This window comes from Manis pentadactyla, chromosome 9, assembly GCF_030020395.1.
Source record: "Manis pentadactyla isolate mManPen7 chromosome 9, mManPen7.hap1, whole genome shotgun sequence".
Lineage (NCBI taxonomy): Eukaryota > Metazoa > Chordata > Mammalia > Pholidota > Manidae > Manis > Manis pentadactyla.
This window is the reverse complement of record NC_080027.1, coordinates 32091090-32109523: the sequence shown is the minus strand read 5'-3', so window position 1 is coordinate 32109523 and position 18434 is coordinate 32091090. Positions and strand designations below refer to the sequence as shown.

General features: G+C 39.4%; 1 protein-coding gene across 1 annotated transcript in view; it reads left to right on the top strand.

The window, feature by feature from the left end:
* Positions 1 to 15901, top strand: part of ANKRD42 (ankyrin repeat domain 42) — a 62848-nt gene extending 46947 nt beyond the window's left edge. Inside the window, exons 11-13 of the mRNA XM_057508192.1 lie at positions 2472 to 2616; positions 13882 to 13964; positions 15208 to 15901. Coding sequence (XP_057364175.1) covers positions 2472 to 2616; positions 13882 to 13964; positions 15208 to 15220 — 241 coding nt within the window. The 3' untranslated portion in view covers positions 15221 to 15901. The remainder of the gene's footprint in view (positions 1 to 2471; positions 2617 to 13881; positions 13965 to 15207) is intronic.
* The last annotated feature ends 2533 nt before the right edge of the window (positions 15902 to 18434 follow it).

Here is an 18434-nt window from a genome sequence, read left to right as displayed (position 1 = left end):
GTGCTTCACCTGCCCTTTCCTTTGATGGGGTGTCTCTCCCTCACACTCAGAGCCTCCTGTTTCCCTTCCCTTCACCCTCTTCTGGATCTAGTATCAGTAAAAGGTCTGGTAAGTCTATTCAGAGTAACATGTATATCTTTGATAAGGATTAATGTGTTGGGCCTCCATGGGTACTGAGGAATTTGAGCAGAAGACAAAGCCTTAAGGCCAAGCACTGTATCTCTTAGTGGGATTTTAGGCATGAGGAAGTTGTGGCAGACAAAAAAATTTTGGGGGGTGCTTCTTGGTATCTCCCAAGTCACATCATATAAGGTAGCTGTTCACTGCCTCTTGTTCGTTAAAGTGTTTTGAAATGGTATTGGCCTTTGTCTAAGAGCCTAGCTGGAAGTCTTAGATCCCTGGTAGTCTAGAAAAGTACTTCACTAGATAATCCGCTTTCAGTTTTGGTTTCCTTTGCCTCTGTCAGATTACTATACTACTGCTTTTTGTCTTACTTCTGAGCACTACTCTGTGCTAGACACTAGATAAGCCTGTTATATACATTATCTCATGCAATCTTCAAAGCTCCATTAGCTACATAATGTCACTACATGGATTAGGAAACCAAGACTTAACATAGAGGTTAAGTAACTTGCATAAAGTCACCAAGGGAGGAGTAGGGGTGGGGACATGGAGCCAGGATTTGGTCTGTATGACTCCAAACCTGTTACCTAAGATTGTTATGATTTTAATAGTCCTTAATGGAATTGTTAACTCTAATGTTCACATTTCAGTGTGAAATGGTTATAGTATCGATGTAAATGATTTCGAGCAGAATTTTTTCTTTAAAGATTGTTTTAGCCTTTGTGCCAGAAGTAGTATCGTATCAGCTGAGACTGCAGTGTCTCTTCTGAGTAAGCTTTAGTTTTTCTCTCGTATTTGTTCTCCACTTTGTGTTAAGTATATCTTGAGACATTTATGTTTTAGATAAACTCCTGATCTTAGACCTTATTATAAGTAAAAACACGGTAAGTATTCATTTGAGGGGTGATCCTTTGATTTTTGTCCTTATCCATTAGTTAGACCAAACTCGCAATACAACAAAATATGATCATATTACTCTGTCCCGGGGATGATTTTCCCTTCTTATTTCTGAATTCCAGGCTTCCATAGGGCAGTCTTCTTCCCTATTCCCAGTCTTATCCCCACTCACTTCTGTACCAGAGCTACTACTGTAGACACTTAGATTGCCCTCCTTGGAATCTAGAATCCAACCCAGCTTGCCCTGGAAATTCTGTTCCCCTCACCACCCACCAATAAGGCAGAAAAAAAATATCATAGTTCAAGTCACAGCATCTCTTTTCTGGATTTATTTTAATAATAATCCTGGTGTATCTCCCCACTTCATGTCCCTGTCCCCAGTTCCCCATCCTCATATCCTGTGGTCTGTTCTCAATACAGTGTCCTGAGTAATCATGTTAAAACATAAGTCAGATAAATCTCCCATACTGTTGACTGAAAGAACCCAGGCACACAGAAGTGTATAATGTACAGTTTCATTTATAACCATAGGCAGAATGAATCTGACGTGATATATATTCAGAACTGTGGTTGGCTTTGGGAAGAGAGGATTGCCTGGGATGGGCATGAGGGAACCTTCTGAGGTGATGGAAAGGTTCAATGTCATGGTATTGGTGGTGGGTACAAGGGTTTACACATTCTTCAAAGCTCACTGAATTGTTCACTTGATATTTGTATATTCCACTCTAAGTAAATTTTATATCATTAACAAAACAAGGCCCAGAACACCCCAAGTCTAAGTCAAATCATGCCACTTCTCTGCTCAAACCCTCCAGTGGCTTCTCATTTTACTCAGAGTAAAAGCCTAAGTTCTTGCTATGATAAGGCCCCATTTGTTCTGGCTTTTTTACCCCTCTGACCTCCTTCTCTCTCTTTTATACTTTAAATTTCTCTAGCCACGTTGGCCTCTGGTTTCTTCTAGTTCATTAGACATAGTTCTGCCTTAGGGTGTTTGCACTTGCTCTTCCCTGTCTGGATGCTCTTCCCCAAAATGTCTACTTGATTGTCTCTCTTATTCCTTTAGGACTTTGCTCAGAAGCTCCCCTCTCAGTAAGGCTTTTCTTGGCTGCCGTGTCTGAAGTGTCCCTCTTGGACATTTTATAGTGCTATTTCTTGCTTTATTTTTTTTCTCCCCTAGCATTTATCACCTTCCAACATAGCATTTATTTACTTGCTTATTTTCTTTATTGTCTGTCTTCCCCCATTACTCAAATAAGCCCCATGAGGGGAGATTTGGCCTATGTTTTTCATTGCTGTATCCCCACTGTCTAGATCAATATTGGCTCATATTAGACTCTCAGTACAGTACTATTGTCAAATAAGTAATTTCTTTGTTTTATTTGTCTTAAATACAATGCCAAACATAATTATTAATTCATGTTGGATATTGAAAACTTTTTTTTTTTTAACAGAACTATCAAAGAGCTGCAGGGCCAGCTGGAGTATGAACGACTACGCCGAGAAGAATTAGAATGTCAGTTGGATGAGTACCGAGCAGAGGTGGATCAACTCAGGGAGGCACAGGAAAAAACCCAGGCCCGCAGCTTTGTGGCTATGGTTGGTGTCCTTAACGTGTTTATTTAATTTTCTAAAGAAGTAGAATCCAGAAGAGTAACTAAGAGAATAAAGGGAGGAAAGGGAGGTTCAGAGAGGTTAAGCAACCTGTCTAAATTCACACAGTGAGTTGTGGAGGGATCGGTATTCAGTCTCTAGCTTTTGACTTCATAGCCTTAACTCTTTTCGTAATTCCTGACTGGTATTATGAATTTGGGAATTCAGAATATAGCTGATAGAGCTGTAAAATACAGAAACATACTCAGAGTGACAGATAAAAAGGAGGAATATGTAGAAAGAAGCTAAAAAGAAACTAATGTGAGAAAGGGCTACAAAGAACAAAAACAGAAAAGCGGTGGAGTATAGGAAGTAGAACGAAACTGGAAGAACGAAATGCTAGTGGAGCTCGTATTCCCGGCCATCTAGTTCAGAGCCAAGCGGGCAGAAAGGGAGGTGAACTCTGACCTCCACTCTCTTCTGTGAGTGAAGACAGCTGTGGTGTGGTCCTGTGGACAGCTCGTGTGACCTAGTGTACGGATTTGGGTATGTTTATATTTTCCTTCCACAGGGAAATTTTTTCCTCAGTCATTGTGGGTGAGTTAATGCTGTTCCAGAACTATCTCTAATAACCAGTTTAAAAAATTAATATATGTGCTTGTTCTAAAATGATAAAAACAGGGCAGATATTCCTCCCCAAGCCAAGTTTCACTCTTCAGAGGAAGCTATTGTTAACAGTTCAGTGTGTCTCAGAGTAGACAACATTCTATTCATCTGTAAACACGTATGTGTATTTCTATGAATGTACAAACTCTAACACTTAGTCTCAATTTTGGTATATCACCAGTGCTTCATTTTCCAAGGGATAGAGTTAATTATAATAATTAATCCATTCTTTTCAGGTCTGTAGTGCTCATCTTGTACCACCTTTAGCCCCTGGGGATACCGTAGTATAGAAAGTCAGGTGGTATTCGCTAGAGTATGGGTTCTGTGATTCTGCTGCTGTTTTGTTCCTTCAGTTTTTGCTTTGTTCTTATGCTCCACAGATGAGTGAAATCATTTGGTACTTGTCTCTCTCTGCCTGGCTTATTTCACTGAGCATAATACCCTTTAGCTCCATCATGTGTAGTATTATGACTCTATTCAACTTACAGATTCTTTCAGAGCAAAAAATACTGGTTTATATTTAAAATACATATATTTTCACACAGGGGTTGTTGTCTAATTTTGTTGTATTAGACTGCATTTACTTAATATTGCTTTTGGCGATATTCAGTACCTCAGTATTATAGTTCTCTTTTCCTGAATTTAGGAGAAAACACGTATTAGGGAGAAATATGTTTCTGACTATGATTTATATGAGGGAGTAACCTTGGTGAAGAATGTTCCCCAAATGCAGAAACTTCTGGAACTTGGAAGTTTGGAATTTTCAGTGAACACTTACTGAAAGCCTATTGACTGCTAAACATGTATTTTCTTTTGAAATAGTTGTATACTAAGGCTTGGTTTCAGAGAACAAGTTACATATTTGGTGTTAGTAGAAGCTCATTATTTTTAGAGTATTTGGAATTCTTTTTTTTTTAGATAATTATTTTTTATTGAAGGGTAGTTGACGCACAGTATTACATTACATTAGTTTCAAGTGTACAACACAGTGATAAAACATTTATATACATAATTCTAGGTTCCAGCTATCACCCTACCAAGCTGTTACAATATCTTGACTATATTCCTTATGCTATACATTACATCCCGGTTACTTATTTATTTTACCATTGGAAGTCGGTCCTTTTTTTGTGTGTGTGTGTGTGAGGGCATCTCTCATATTTATTGATCAAATGGTTGTTAACGACAATAAAATTCTGTATAGGGGTGTCAATGCTCAATGCACAATCATTAATCCATCCCAAGCCTAATTTTTGTCAGTCTCCAATCTTCTGAGGCACAACAAACAAGTTCTTACATGGAGAACAAATTCTTACATAATGAATAAGCTACATAGTGAACAGTACAAGGGCAGTCATCACAGAAACTTTCGGTTTTGCTCATGCATTATGAACTATAAACAGTTCAAATATGAATACTCATTTGGTTTTTATACTTGATTTATGTGTGGATACCACATTTCTCTCTTTATTATTATTATTTTTAATAAAATGCTGAAGTGGTAGGTAGATACAAGATAAAGGTAGAAAACAGTTTAGTGTTGTAAGAGAGCAAATGTAGATGATCAGGTGTGTGCCTGTAGACTATGTGTTAATCCAAGCTAGACCAGGGCAATAAAACATCCACGTATGCAGAAGATTTCTCTCAGAACGGGGGGGTGAGGTTCTAAACCTCACCTCTGTTGATCCCCAATTTCTCACCTGATGACCCCCCTGTGACTGTACCTGTCTTAGGTTGTTCCTCCCTTGAGGAATCTTACCCGTCTCTGGCTAACCAGTCATCTACCGGGGCCATACAGGGAAATGTAAAGTTGGTAAGTGAGAGAGAAGCCTTATTGTTTGAAATGGTTAGCTTTTTATTTCTTTGCATATTTATGCCCTGTAGCTTCTATGCCCAGCATTTGTCTTGAGGTATCTTTACCACTTGGAAGAATTATGATACTCGGTAAATTTGATATGAGGCACGAATTCTATTTCAGGGTTGTAATTAGGAAGGAAGAAGAAAAGCTATAGAAGTAGCAGGCGGAAGAAAACATGGGAAGATTGATTATTTCTTTGACATATCTTCTTATAGAGTAACTTCAGCATGTATAGGTTTTAAGCTACTACTTAAATTGCGCACACACATTAACATAATAGGAGTATAGTTACATAACCAAAGCATACCTGTAATTACTAGCCATCGCCAGTGAAACCAAGAAAACCAGTTAGGCACCTTACGCATTTGTGAAAACTTATCTATGATATGGTGGATATTGTCCAACTGAACTTGAACAGTCTGAGAGAAATCAGACAAATTAAAACAACCCATTCCTGGGGACTGTTCACATCCCTTATGTTCTTTTAACAGTAAATAGTCTGTAGTTGTAAGATTTTGGAGCGCTACAATTTGCACTTCTCCTAATTCTTGGTTTAGTTCCAACAGTATAGATCCAGTCAAATTTGTTGTTTTACTGTATGCACAGGCCAGCTTAGATATCTCCTTCATTCCCATGGCAAGTCCAGGAGCTGGTGGGATGAGTGCATCTACAGCTGTAGCAGTGCGTGGATCTTTGTTGGGGTTTTTTGGTGATCATCTTCTGGCATGAGTCTTCCAGAGAGTGCTGATGTTGGAAGTTCTCTTTCATATTGTATCTTAGTTCATTTTCAGGGTAGCCCAATTAGGCTTTGATCTTCTGTATAAACACAAACAGACCCTTTGCCCACACTTTTATATGCCCTTTATACCCCTGTGTAGAACTCATTGGAGGTTACCACACAGGAACTGCCCCCTTTTTTTTTGTTTTTGGTATCACTAATCTACACTTACATGATGAATATTATGTTTACTAGGCTCTCCCCTATACCAGGTCTCCCCTATAAACCCCTTTACAGTCACTGTCCATCAGCATAGCAAAATGTTGTAGAATCACTACTTGCCTTCTCTGTGTTGTACAGCCCTCCCCTTTCTCCCACCCCCCCATGCATGCTAATCTTAATATCCCCCTTCTTCTCCCCCCTCCCTTATCCCTCCCTACCCACCCATCCTCCCCAGTCCCTTTCCCTTTGGTACCTGTTAGTCCATTCTTGAGTTCTGTGATTCTGCTGCTGTTTTGTTCCTTCAGTTTTTCCTTTGTTCTTATATTCCACAGATAAGTGAAATCATTTGGTATTTCTCTTTCTCCGCTTGGCTTGTTTCACTGAGCATAATACCCTCCAGCTCCATCCATGTTGCTGCAAATGGTTGGATTTGCCCTTTTCTTATGACTGAGTAGTATTCCATTGTGTATATGTACCACATCTTCTTTATCCATTCATCTATCGATAGACATTTAGGTTGCTTCCAATTCTTGGCTATTGTAAATAGTGCTGTGATAAACATAGGGGTGCACTGATCTTTCTCATACTTGATTGCTGCATTCTTAGGGTAAATTCCTAGGAGTGCAATTCCTGGGTCAAATGGTAAGTCTGTTTTGAGCATTTTGATGTACCTCCATACTGCTTTCCACAATGGTTGAACTAACTTACATTCCCACCAGCAGTGTAGGAGGGTTCCCCTTTCTCCACAGCCTCGCCAACATTTGTTGTTTGTCTTTTGGATGGCAGCCATCCTTACTGGTGTGAGGTGATACCTCATTGTAGTTTTAATTTGCATTTCTCTGATAATTAGCAATGTGAAACATCTTTTCATGTGTCTGTTGGCCATCTGTATTTCTGTTTTGGAGAACTGTCTTTTCAGTTCCTCTGCCCATTTTTTAATTGGGTTATTTGTTTTTTGTTTGTTGAGGCATGTGAGCTCTTTATATATTCTGGACGTCAAGCCTTTATCGGATGTGTCATTTTCAAATATATTCTCCCATACTGTAGGGATCCTTTTTGTTCTATTGATGGTGTCTTTTGCTGTACAGAAGCTTTTCAGCTTAATATAGTCCCACTTACTCATTTTTGCTGTTGTTTTCCTTGCCCGGGGAGATATGTTCAAGAAGAGGTCACTCATGTTTATGTCTAAGAGGTTTTTGCCTATGTTTTCTTCCAAGAGTTTAATGGTTTCATGACTTACATTCAGGTCTTTGATCCATTTTGAGTTTACTTTTGTATATGGGGTTAGACAATGGTCCAGTTTCATTCTCCTACATGTAGCTGTCCAGTTTTGCCAGCACCATCTGTTGAAGAGACTGTCATTTCGCCATTGTATGTCCATGGCTCCTTTATCAAATATTAATTGACCATATATGTCTGGGTTAAGGTCTGGATTCTCTAGTCTGTTCCATTGGTCTGTGGCTCTGCTCTTGTGCCAGTACCAAATTGTCTTGATTACTATGGCTTTATAGTAGAGCTTGAAGTTGGGGAGTGAGATCCCCCCTACTTTATTCTTCTTTCTCAGGATTGCTTTGGCTATTCGGTGTCTTTGGTGTTTCCATATGAAGTTTTGAATTATTTGTTCCAGTTCATTGAAGAATGTTGCTGGTAGTTTCATAGGGATTGCATCAAATCTGTATATTGCTTTGGGCAGGATGGCCATTTTGACGATATTAATTCTTCCTAGCCACGAGCATGGGATGAGTTTCCATCTGTTAGTGTCCCCTTTAATTTCTCTTAAGAGTGACTTGTAGTTTTCAGAGTATAAGTCTTTCACTTCTTTGGTTAGGTTTATTCCTAGGTATTTTATTTTTTTTGATGCAATTGTGAATGGAGTTGTTTTCCTGATTTCTCTTTCTGTTGGTTCATTGTTAGTATATAGGAAAGCCACAGATTTCTGTGTGTTGATTTTGTATCCTGCAACTTTGCTGTATTCCGATATCAGTTCTAGTAGTTTTGGGGTGGAGTCTTTAGGGTTTTTATGTACAGTATCATGTCATCTGCAAATAGTGACAGTTTAACTTCTTATTTACCAATCTGGATTCCTTGTATTTCTTTGTTTTGTCTGATTGCGATGGCTAGGACCTCCAGTACTATGTTAAATAACAGTGGAGAGAGTGGGCATCCCTGTCTAGTTCCCGATCTCAGAGGAAATGCTTTAAGCTTCTCGCTGTTCAATATAATGTTGGCTGTGGGTTTATCATAGATGGCCTTTATTATGTTGAGGTACTTGCCCTCTATTCCCATTTTGCTGAGAGTTTTTATCATGATAGATGTTGAACTTTGTCAAATGCTTTTTCAGCATCTATGGAGATGATCATGTGGTTTTTGTCTTTCTTTTTGTTGATGTGGTGGATGATGTTGATGGACTTTCGAATGTTGTACCATCCTTGCATCCCTGGGATGAATCCCACTTGGTCATGGTGTATGATCCTTTTGATGTATTTTTGAATTCGGTTTGCTAATATTTTGTTGAGTATTTTTGCATCTACGTTCATCAGGGATATTGGTCTGTAGTTTTCTTTTTTGTGGTGTCTTTGCCTGGTTTTGGTATTAGGGTGACGTTAGCTTCATAGAATGAGTTTGGGAGTATCCCCTCCTCTTCTATTTTTTGGAAAACTTTAAGGAGAATGGGTATTATGTCTGATGAAATTCCGAGGTAAATCCATGTGGCCCGGGGGTTTTGTTCTTTGGTAGTTTTTTGATTACCGCTTCAATTTCGTTGCTGGTAATTGGTCTGTTTAGATTTTCTGTTTCTTTCTGGGTCAATCTTGGAAGGTAGGTTGTATTTTTCTAGGAAGTTGTCCATTTCTCCTAGGTTTCCCAGCTTGTTAGCATATAGGTTTTCATAGTATTCTCTAATAATTCTTTGTATTTCTGTGGGGTCCGTTATGATTTTTCCCTTCTCGTTTCTGATACTGTTGATTTGTGTTGACTCTTTTCTTCTTAATAAGTCTGGCTAGAGGCTTATCTATTTTGTTTATTTTCTCGAAGAACCAGCTCTTGGTTTCATTGATTTTTGCTATTGTTTTATTCTTCTCAATTTTATTTATTTCTTCTCTGATCTTTATTATGTCCCTCCTTCTGCTGACCTTAGGCCTCATCTGTTGTTCTTTTTCCAATTTTGATAATTGTGACATTAGACCATTCATTTGGGATTGCTCTTCCTTTTTTAAATATGCTTGGATTGCTATATACTTTCCTCTTAAGACTGCTTTTGCTGTGTCCCACAGAAGTTGGGGCTTAGTGTTGTTGTTGTCATTTGTTTCCATATATTGCTGGATCTCCATTTTGATTTGGTCATTGATCCATTGATTATTTAGGAGCGTGTTGTTAAGCCTCCATGTGTTTGTGAGCCTCTTTGCTTTCTTTGTACAGTTTATTTCTAGTTTTATGCTTCTGTGGTCTGAAAAGTTGGTTGGTAGGATTTCAATCTTTTGGAATTTTCTGAGGCTCTTTTTGTGACCTAGTATGTGGTCTATTCTGGAGAATGTTCCATGTGCACTTGAGAAGAATGTGTATCCTGTTGCTTTTGGATGTAGAGTTCTATAGATGTCTATTAGGTCCATCTGCTCTACTGTGTTGTTCAGTGCTTCCGTGTCCTTACTTATTTTCTGCCCAATGGATCTATCCTTTGGGGTGAGTGATGTGTTGAAGTCTCCTAGAATGAATGCATTGCAGTCTATATCCCCCTTTAGTTCTGTTAGTATTTGTTTCACATATGCTGGTGCTCCTGTGTTGGGTGCATATATATTTAGAATGGTTATATCCTCTTGTTGGACTGAGCCCTTTATCATTATGTAGTGTCCTTCTTTATCTCTTGTTACTTTCTTTGTTTTGAAGTCTATTTTGTCTGATATTAGTACTGCAATCCCTGCTTTCCTCTCACTGTTGTTTGCTTGAAATATGTTTTTCCATCCCTTGACTTTTAGTCTGTACATATCTTTGGGTTTGAGGTGAGTTTCTTGTAAACAGCATATAGATGGGTCTTGCTTTTTTATCCATTCTGTTACTCCGTGTCTTTTGATTGGTGCATTCAACCCATTAACATTTAGGGTGACTATTGAAGGATATGTACTTATTGCCATTGCAGGCTTTAAATTCGTGGTTACCAAAGGTTCAAGGTTAGCCTCTTTAGTATCTTACTGCCTAACTTAGCTCGCCTATTGAGCTGTTATATACACTGTCTGGAGATTCTTTTCTTCTCTCCCTTCTTGTTCCTCCTCCTCGATTCTTCATATGTTGGGTGTTTTGTGCTGTGCTCTTTCTAGGAGTGCTCCCATCTAGAGCAGTCCCTGAAGATGTTCTGTAGAGGTGGTTTGTGGAAAGCAAATTCCCTCAGCTTTTGTTTGTCTGGGAATTGTTTAATCCCACCATCATATTTGAATGATAGTCGTGCTGGATACAGTATCCTTGGTTCAAGGCCTTTCTGTTTCATTGTATTAAATATATCATGCCATTCTCTTCTGGCCTGTAGAGTTTCTGTTGAGAAATCTGATGTTAGCCTGATGGGTTTCCCTTTATAGGTGACCTTTTTCTCTCTAGCTGCCTTTAACACTCTTCCCTTGTCCTTGATCTTTGCCATTTTAATTATTATGTGTCTTGGTGTTGTCCTTCTTGGATCCTTTCTGTTGGGGGTTCTGTGTATTTCCGTGGTCTGTTCGATTATTTCCTCCCCCAGTTTGGGGAAGTTTTCAGCAATTATTTCTTCTAAGATACTTTCCATCTCTTTTCCTCTCTCTTCTTCTTCTGGGACCCCTATAATACGGATATTGTTCCTTTTGGATTGGTCACACAGTTCTCTTAATATTGTTTCATTCCTGGAGATCCTTTTGTCTCTCTCTATGTCAGCTTCTATGTGTTCCTGTTCTCTGATTTCAATTCCATCAATGGCCTCTTGCATTCTATCCATTCTCCTTATAAACCCTTCCAGAGTTTGTTTCATTTCTGTGATCTCCTTTCTGGCATCTGTGATCTCCTCCAGACTTCATCCCATTTCTCTTGCGTATTTCTCTGCATCTCTGTCAGCATGTTTATGATTCTTATTTTGAATTCTTTTTCAGGAAGACTGGTTAGGTCTGTCTCCTTCTCTGGTGTTGTCTCTGTGATCTTTGTCTGCCTGTAGCTTTGCCTTTTCATGGTGATAGGAATAGTCTGCAGAACTGGGACGAGTGACGGCTGGAAGGACTTCCTTTCTTGTTGGTTTGTGGCCCTCCTCTCCTGGGAGAACAGCGACCTCTAGTGGCTTGTGCTGCGCAGCTGCGTGCAGACAGGGTTTCTGCTTCCTGCCTGGCTGCTATGGAGTTAATCTCCGCTGTTGCTGTGGGCGTGGCCTGGCTCGGGCAGCTACTCCAAAATGGTGGAGTCGCGTTGGAGCGGGAGCGGCTGGGAGGCTATTTATCTCCGTAAGGGGCCTCCCTGCTCCCTGCAGCCCAGGGGTTAGGGTGCCCAGAGATCCCGGATTCCCTACCTCTGGATTAAGTGTCCCGCCCTGCCCCTTTAAGACTTCCAACAAGCACCTGCCAAAACAAAATAACCACCAAAAAAAAAAAAAAGAGAAAAAATTTTTAAATTAAAAAAAAAAAAAATTTTTTTTTTAAATAAAAAAGGTGGTCGCTCGTTTTTCTTTATTCTCCGGTGCCAGCCTCAGGCCTCTGCTCACCGGTCTTGCTGCCCTGTTTCCCTAGTATTGGGGTCCGTATCCCTTTAAGACTACCAAAAAGCACTTGCCAAAACAAAACAGCAAAAAAAAAAAAATGGACGCTCACTTTTCTTATGTCCTCCGGCACCCGGCCTCCAGTGCCCGCTCACTGTTCTTGCTGCCCTGTTTGCCTAGTATCCAGGGCCCCCTGGGCATGCACTGTGTCTGCGCTCTGGCCCGGATGGCGGGGGCTGGGTGTTCAGCAGTCCTGGGCTCCGTCTCCCTCCCGCTCTGCCTGCTCTTCTCCCGCCGGGAGCTGGGGGGAGGGGCGCTCGGCTCACGTGGGGCCGGGGCTTGTATCTTACCCCCTTCGCGAGGCGCTGGGTTCTCTCAGGTGCGGATGTGGTCTGGATATTGTCCTGTGTCCTCTGGTCTTTATTCTAGGAAGGGTTGTCTTTGTTATATTTTCATAGATATATGTTGTTTTGGGAGGAGATTTCCGCTGCTCTACTCACGCCACCATCTTCCGCCCCTCTCGAGTATTTGGAATTCTTAAAAGTTCTTTTAGGAGTTAGCACATGTGAAAAGTAAAGGAATATAAATATTACTGTTTCTGGAAGTCTTGTAAATCTAATACACACTAGAAAATTGGCCTCCTTTGACAAATAGTTACCTCTCTTTTCCTCCATTTTATTTTTTCTCTAATTCCATCTAGTTGGATGAGGTTAAAATCTCACCCTACCTCAGCTTTTCTTTCACAAACATCTTTGCATCTATCATTAATGATCCTTATTACTTTCTGAAACCAGGGGGATGAATTAAACACTTCTTTTATATCTGCTACCGTAGATTCCTGAGTAGGAACCATATCTTATTCCTTTTTGCATACCTATAATATAGTATATACAGATGTAGGAACTGAGTGATTTTTTTTGCTGGAAGACGGGAGTGAGGAATGGTTATAATATGAACTTTGGTGTCGTATAAAATTTAGATTTGAATCCTGCCATTTGACTAGTTTTGTGACCTTGGGGGAAGTTGTTTAGCCTCTTTGACTTCTGTTCCTGCATCTGTAAAACTGGTAATACTACTTACTTCACCTTGTTATATAGGTAAAGTATGAAATACGGTGATCCAATTTGCTAAGTCCCAGTACTTCGTCTTCAGATTAGGTGGTAAGCTTTTTCTAGGGAAGAGACCTTCTATATTATGCCTGCCACCAATGCCTTCCACCATAAGGGAGGGCCTGTAGATTCTCCATCTATTCCTCTCTCAAGTTTGCAGCTGAGAGGGGAGGAGGGAAGAGATGTGTGGTTCTTGGTTTTTCCATGTGGTACTGGGATAATGGCAGCTTACTCTCATGTTCACACTCTACTGTCTGAGTTCTGCTGACTGACCTCATTAGCAGAGGTGTGGGCAGGAACACGTTGGAATGCCAACTCTAGGCATGGGCTTTCCCCGGGGACATGTGCCTTGCACTGTTCTTGGAGCCTCTGTGTTCAGATCTGACCTGCCCAATGGGGTACAGAGCATTTTTTTGAAAGAATTTTCAAAAGTTGGCTAACATCTGGTGAGCATCTACTGTATTTCTTGCCCTCTCTTGCTTCTTCCTATAACTTTTATTAAGTAAATCTTCTGTGCTAGGTCCTGAGAATACCACACTGGATGAGAAATATTCAGCAACAGTGGGTGGCAGAGCCAAGTGGAGAATGAGATAAGAGCAGCAGAGGGATGTTGCAGGAACACAGAGGAAGTAATGGGCGACCCAGGAAATGTGATTTCTAGCATAGTGGTGTTTGCAGAGAATCCAGAGGATGACATACTACATGTGTTATGAAATGTTAGGCTAAGATAGAAGCAGAAATAACAGGGTGTTCTCTTTTGGGGATAGATTAGCTAGAAATAGGACTGGATGATTTCTCAAGATGCCTCCTAGCCTTATCAGCACAATTAAATGCACTAGTACTTTAGATTTGAGAATTAATTTATACAAAATCCTAAAAGAAATTTAATCCAGAGTTGAAAATATTGTACAGTTAAAATTTTCTTTTGGAACAGATAATATAGAAAGATGAAAATGTATGTGGAATAAGAATCTTATTTGGCCCTCTTTTCCTTTGTTTATAGGAAGATGACTCTTCTTGTGTGTCAAGCAAAGAGAAGAGGCGCATGAAGAAAAAAGTGTCTTCTGGAGGAGTTTTTGTGAGAAGGTACTAATCATGAAAAAACTATAAATAAACTTGCTTGATTTATAAATTTTTAAAATTGACTTAAGTGTAAATCTATATAAACTCTTCTCAGAATTACTCTGATATGCTGTTATTCCAGTTCTGAAGGCAGATATGTTACATAATATCAAAGGGATTGTTAAAATTACATGAACTTAGTTGTACTCCTCCCTAGTGTGTACTTTTTATATATTTATGTAGGCAAGTCAAGACTAGATATAGGAGTAATTAATTTTGCAATTATTCACACAAAATTTAAAATTTAAGATAATACAGTCTAGTAATCAAATCTACATATTAAAAATTAAGAATTCTATTATGACTTCGTAATAGTATTTCTTTTACTCTCTAGTGAGTACCATTTTACTAGTGTAGATAATTTTTTAAATTAATTTTTCAAATGACTTGAATTTTAAGAAGCATCTGGGCTTGAGAAAAAAATGCAATATAAGACTAGTTAAGTCTTAGAAAAGGACAACTTTACAGTAACAACCAAGTATCTCAGGGAAGTTTTACATAAAATGAAAATTAGCTCTTGGAAAAGAAAACATGTTTGCTAAGAATATCCATTTAAATAATCTGTTTTAAAATTCAACCATTCTGTCTTGCCAGCTTTATATGAGAGGAATATAGAGACAAAGCAGATTGGGCAGAATAAAACACATGGCTTTATTACTCTTTTCCCTTTTGTACCCCTTTACTTTGCTAACCAACAACAACAAAAAAAATCCCATGGCATTTAATTTCAGTTCTGACTTCAATGCCCTTACTTTTTCTACCCCACCTGCTTTCCTCCTTGAGCTAGCTGGTACCTCTGACTCTCTTGGGGGCAGTTACCAGATCCTGCCTTCCCCTGTAGTTCTGATTGCTCCCTTTTGGCTTCACTGACAACAGCCATCTCACCATACACCAGGTTGCCCACCATCTAGACTCTGGTATGTAGGACACTACAGGCCATTTTGACCTAGTATTGTCAGGACCAGTTTACTTTGACATGAGTGCATTTGATTGCTAAGCCCAGTCAGCCTAGTCAAGGTTCTATAAACAAGTGTTAAAACTGGCTTACCTATCCTTTTGATAACCTTTATGGTCATTCATTTCTCTGTGGTTTCCAATAGGCTTTTAGTCTGTAGTAAAAATCGTTGTCCACATTTACTGGCCACTTAGAGTGTGTGAGATCTGTGCCAAGTCCTTTACACGTATTATCTCTTAATTCTCCCCACAGCTGTATGATATAGGTATATTTTATAGACGGCAATTAAGTAATTTGCCCAGACTCACACAGCGATGTGGAGACAGGATTCAACCTTAGCAACGAAAGGCCCGAGTCTGCATTCTTAACCATGACTGGAATTCCCAAATTCGCATCTTCCTCACCTTTTGGGACTACACACAGTCTTACATTATCCGTCTTAGTCTGGTAACCCTGAAGTTAATTCCAACCCTGGAAAGTCTGTCATACTTGCTCCAGTTTTTTTCAAGGCCACACTCCAGTCTCTCTGCACCAGTGAGGTACCAGAAGCATACACCCTCGTGGCAGCAGTTCCTTGGTTGTCCCCCAATATGTGTTCTCCCTTTTCTCCATGGTATTAGGATTTACTTGAGCTTGTGGCTGCTTGGGATAGAGTAACTTCTCAGTTTCCTCTGAAGCTAAGATACCAAGTTGTGGCCAACAGAGCGTGAACAAAAATGGTGTATATAACCTTAGGGTCATTCCCTAGGAAAGGGCCTGCCCACATCCTCTGGAATGTGGATGTGGTGGTGAGTCATTGGACTTCATGGGTGAGAGCAACACCAGGAATGGCAGAGTAATAAGTTAAAAAGGACTTGGGCTGATACCATGGGGCTGACACATTAGCCCAGGAATGCTTACATTTGGACTATAGGTTAAGAGATAAATAAACCTCTATGTTACTTAAGCCTCTAGTATTTTGGGTCTTATAGTTGCTAAATCTAAATTGTAACACAACCCTCAGATTATGTGTACTTAATTATAACACAACCCTCAGATTATGTGTACTTAATTATAAATCATATACATGTAGTATCATCAAGTTAGGTGTGGTGTTTTCCAACACGAACAACCAATTCTCTGATTTTCTGGACACCAGTTGGGTGTTCAGCAACCCGGTTCTGACACTGACTACCCATAGTTGGCGTCAGAGTCCACAGGTTAAGGGCTCAGTCCCATGACTGCACCCACTTCAGACACCATTCACAACTCCCAGGTTGTCACCAGTACTTCTGACTGACTGGCTGTACATTTGGGGATTCTGAGAACCACCTTCCTAGGTTTAACAATTTACTGGAATGACTTACTGAGCTCAGGAAAACACTTTGCTTCTTGTTACCAGTTTATTAAAAAGGATACATCTCAAGAACAACCGAATGTAAGAGATGCGTAGGACAAATTACAGGGTAAGAGATGCCTGGAATTCCATGCCCTCTGGGTGTGTCGCCCTCCCGGCACCTTGTTGGCCATTGGTGATCAAACTCAACCTCCATCTTTCCTCTCCTGTCCCAAGGTTGAGGTGGGTGCCTAGAGGAGGACAAAAGTTCCAACTTTCTAGTCATGTCTTGGTCTTTCTGGCAACCAGTCCCTAGTCTGAAGCTGTATAAGGGCACCCAGCCACGCTCACCTCAGCATACAGAAGATACTTTTATCACTCTGGAGATTCCAAGGACTTTAGAAGCTGTGTGCCAGGAAAACAAAAGAAGCTCCTATGTACCCTATCACTCAGAAAAATCACAAGCGTTTTAGGAGATCTCTGCTAGTAACGGGACAAAGACCCAATCTATTACAGTACATTAATGAAACACAAAAATAAAAGTAAAAAAGATGTTAAAAAGAGATATAAGTACAAATTCTATAATGTTTTCCCCCTGCCTCAGTGGACTGTCCATCTCTTGAGATAGAGGACTCAACTTGGAAGTTACCACGGTATTGGAGCTTAAGTGTGTGTGACTTACCTGCTGTGTGACCCTGGCAACTTCACTTGTATGTAGTTTTGTGTGATCTTAATTTCACTTAGCTTGTTTCTTCAGCTGTAAAATGAGGATAATACCACCTACTTAAGAGGATTGCTATGAAAACTAGGTAAGCTGATACATACTATTTAGCATATTCACTGTTGTACAATCAGTGGTAGCTATTATTCTACAAAATGACAATCGCTAATTTTGGTGTTGGCGACCATAGCTTTTTTCTGAGAACTGTTTAATATTTAAAACTTCAGATATAATCTAAATTCTTAAAGATTGACAAAATGGGCATTATAAGCTGTAAATTGTTTTTTCAAATATGGTGAAGGGGTTTTACTACCTCTTGACCAGTCCTTACATAATCTTGCCTGGTCTACTTTGTCACCAAGTAGTAGGAACGACAAGTTAGAAGCTAGTCTATGGCTATAAATATGGTAATGGTAGCAGTCCCTCTTGGAGGCTTCTTACCACCTACAGAAAATGCCCAGAAGCTTTAGTGCTCTCAGAAATTCAGTATAAATCAAATGTTCTTTGCATACCCATAATTAAATACTTAAAATATTAAAAAGTTTGGATAAAGGTCAGTTGAGATCACTGATAGCATTTATTCTACAGGTATTTAACAAGCACTTCATATATGCCTCTAGCTAGAGGCCTTCTGGGAACTCAGTTTAATGTAGGAAACAGACATATATTGTGAAAGCTATTATAGTGGGATGGACCCAAGTGCTGGAAGAGGGGTGTCATTTTCAGGCACATGGGAACACATTCTCTCATCTTTCAGCTATTTGTATTCCCTAACAAAAATGTATCTAAACGCCAAAGCTGCACCAAAATGAATTTTCTATGAAAAAGATAGAGGACCCAGAAACAACGGGAATAGGGTATGGTGACTTCCATTATTGGATGCAAAGCACTTCACTTGCTAAATCCCTAGAGACTTAACAGAAGATCTATTTTTATTAATGGTTATAAACTGGAAATATGCATCTTTACTTGTTAGGTTTGAGGAGATCTGACAAAAATTTATAATATGCAGAGAATTTTCTTAGGCAAGGGGATTCTGAGATAAAAATGAATCAGAATGCAACAGGATAATGTTAAAATACAGAGTTTTACTTTGAAGAAAACTCAGCAGTTAGATTGTGGAAGAAAATTTAATTTGAAAGGCTCTGATTCTCACTTACTAGACCGTATGGACCAGTCTTTTGATTGCTCTGTACTTCAGACTCCCAAATGACAGGGTTATTTTTAATCACTAATGAATTATTGAACTTTTAAAGACATTGCCAAGGCATTATGAAATCTTTTGAAATGTTAACACTTCCTGGCCTTGGCATCTGGATAAAACTGAAGTTCTGAGATGAAAATATTTTGTACTTTTCTTGAAAGTACATATATACTATTAATAGATAACTACCATATAAGGTAAAAATATAGATCCAGTAACAACAAAAAAATAAGAATTTC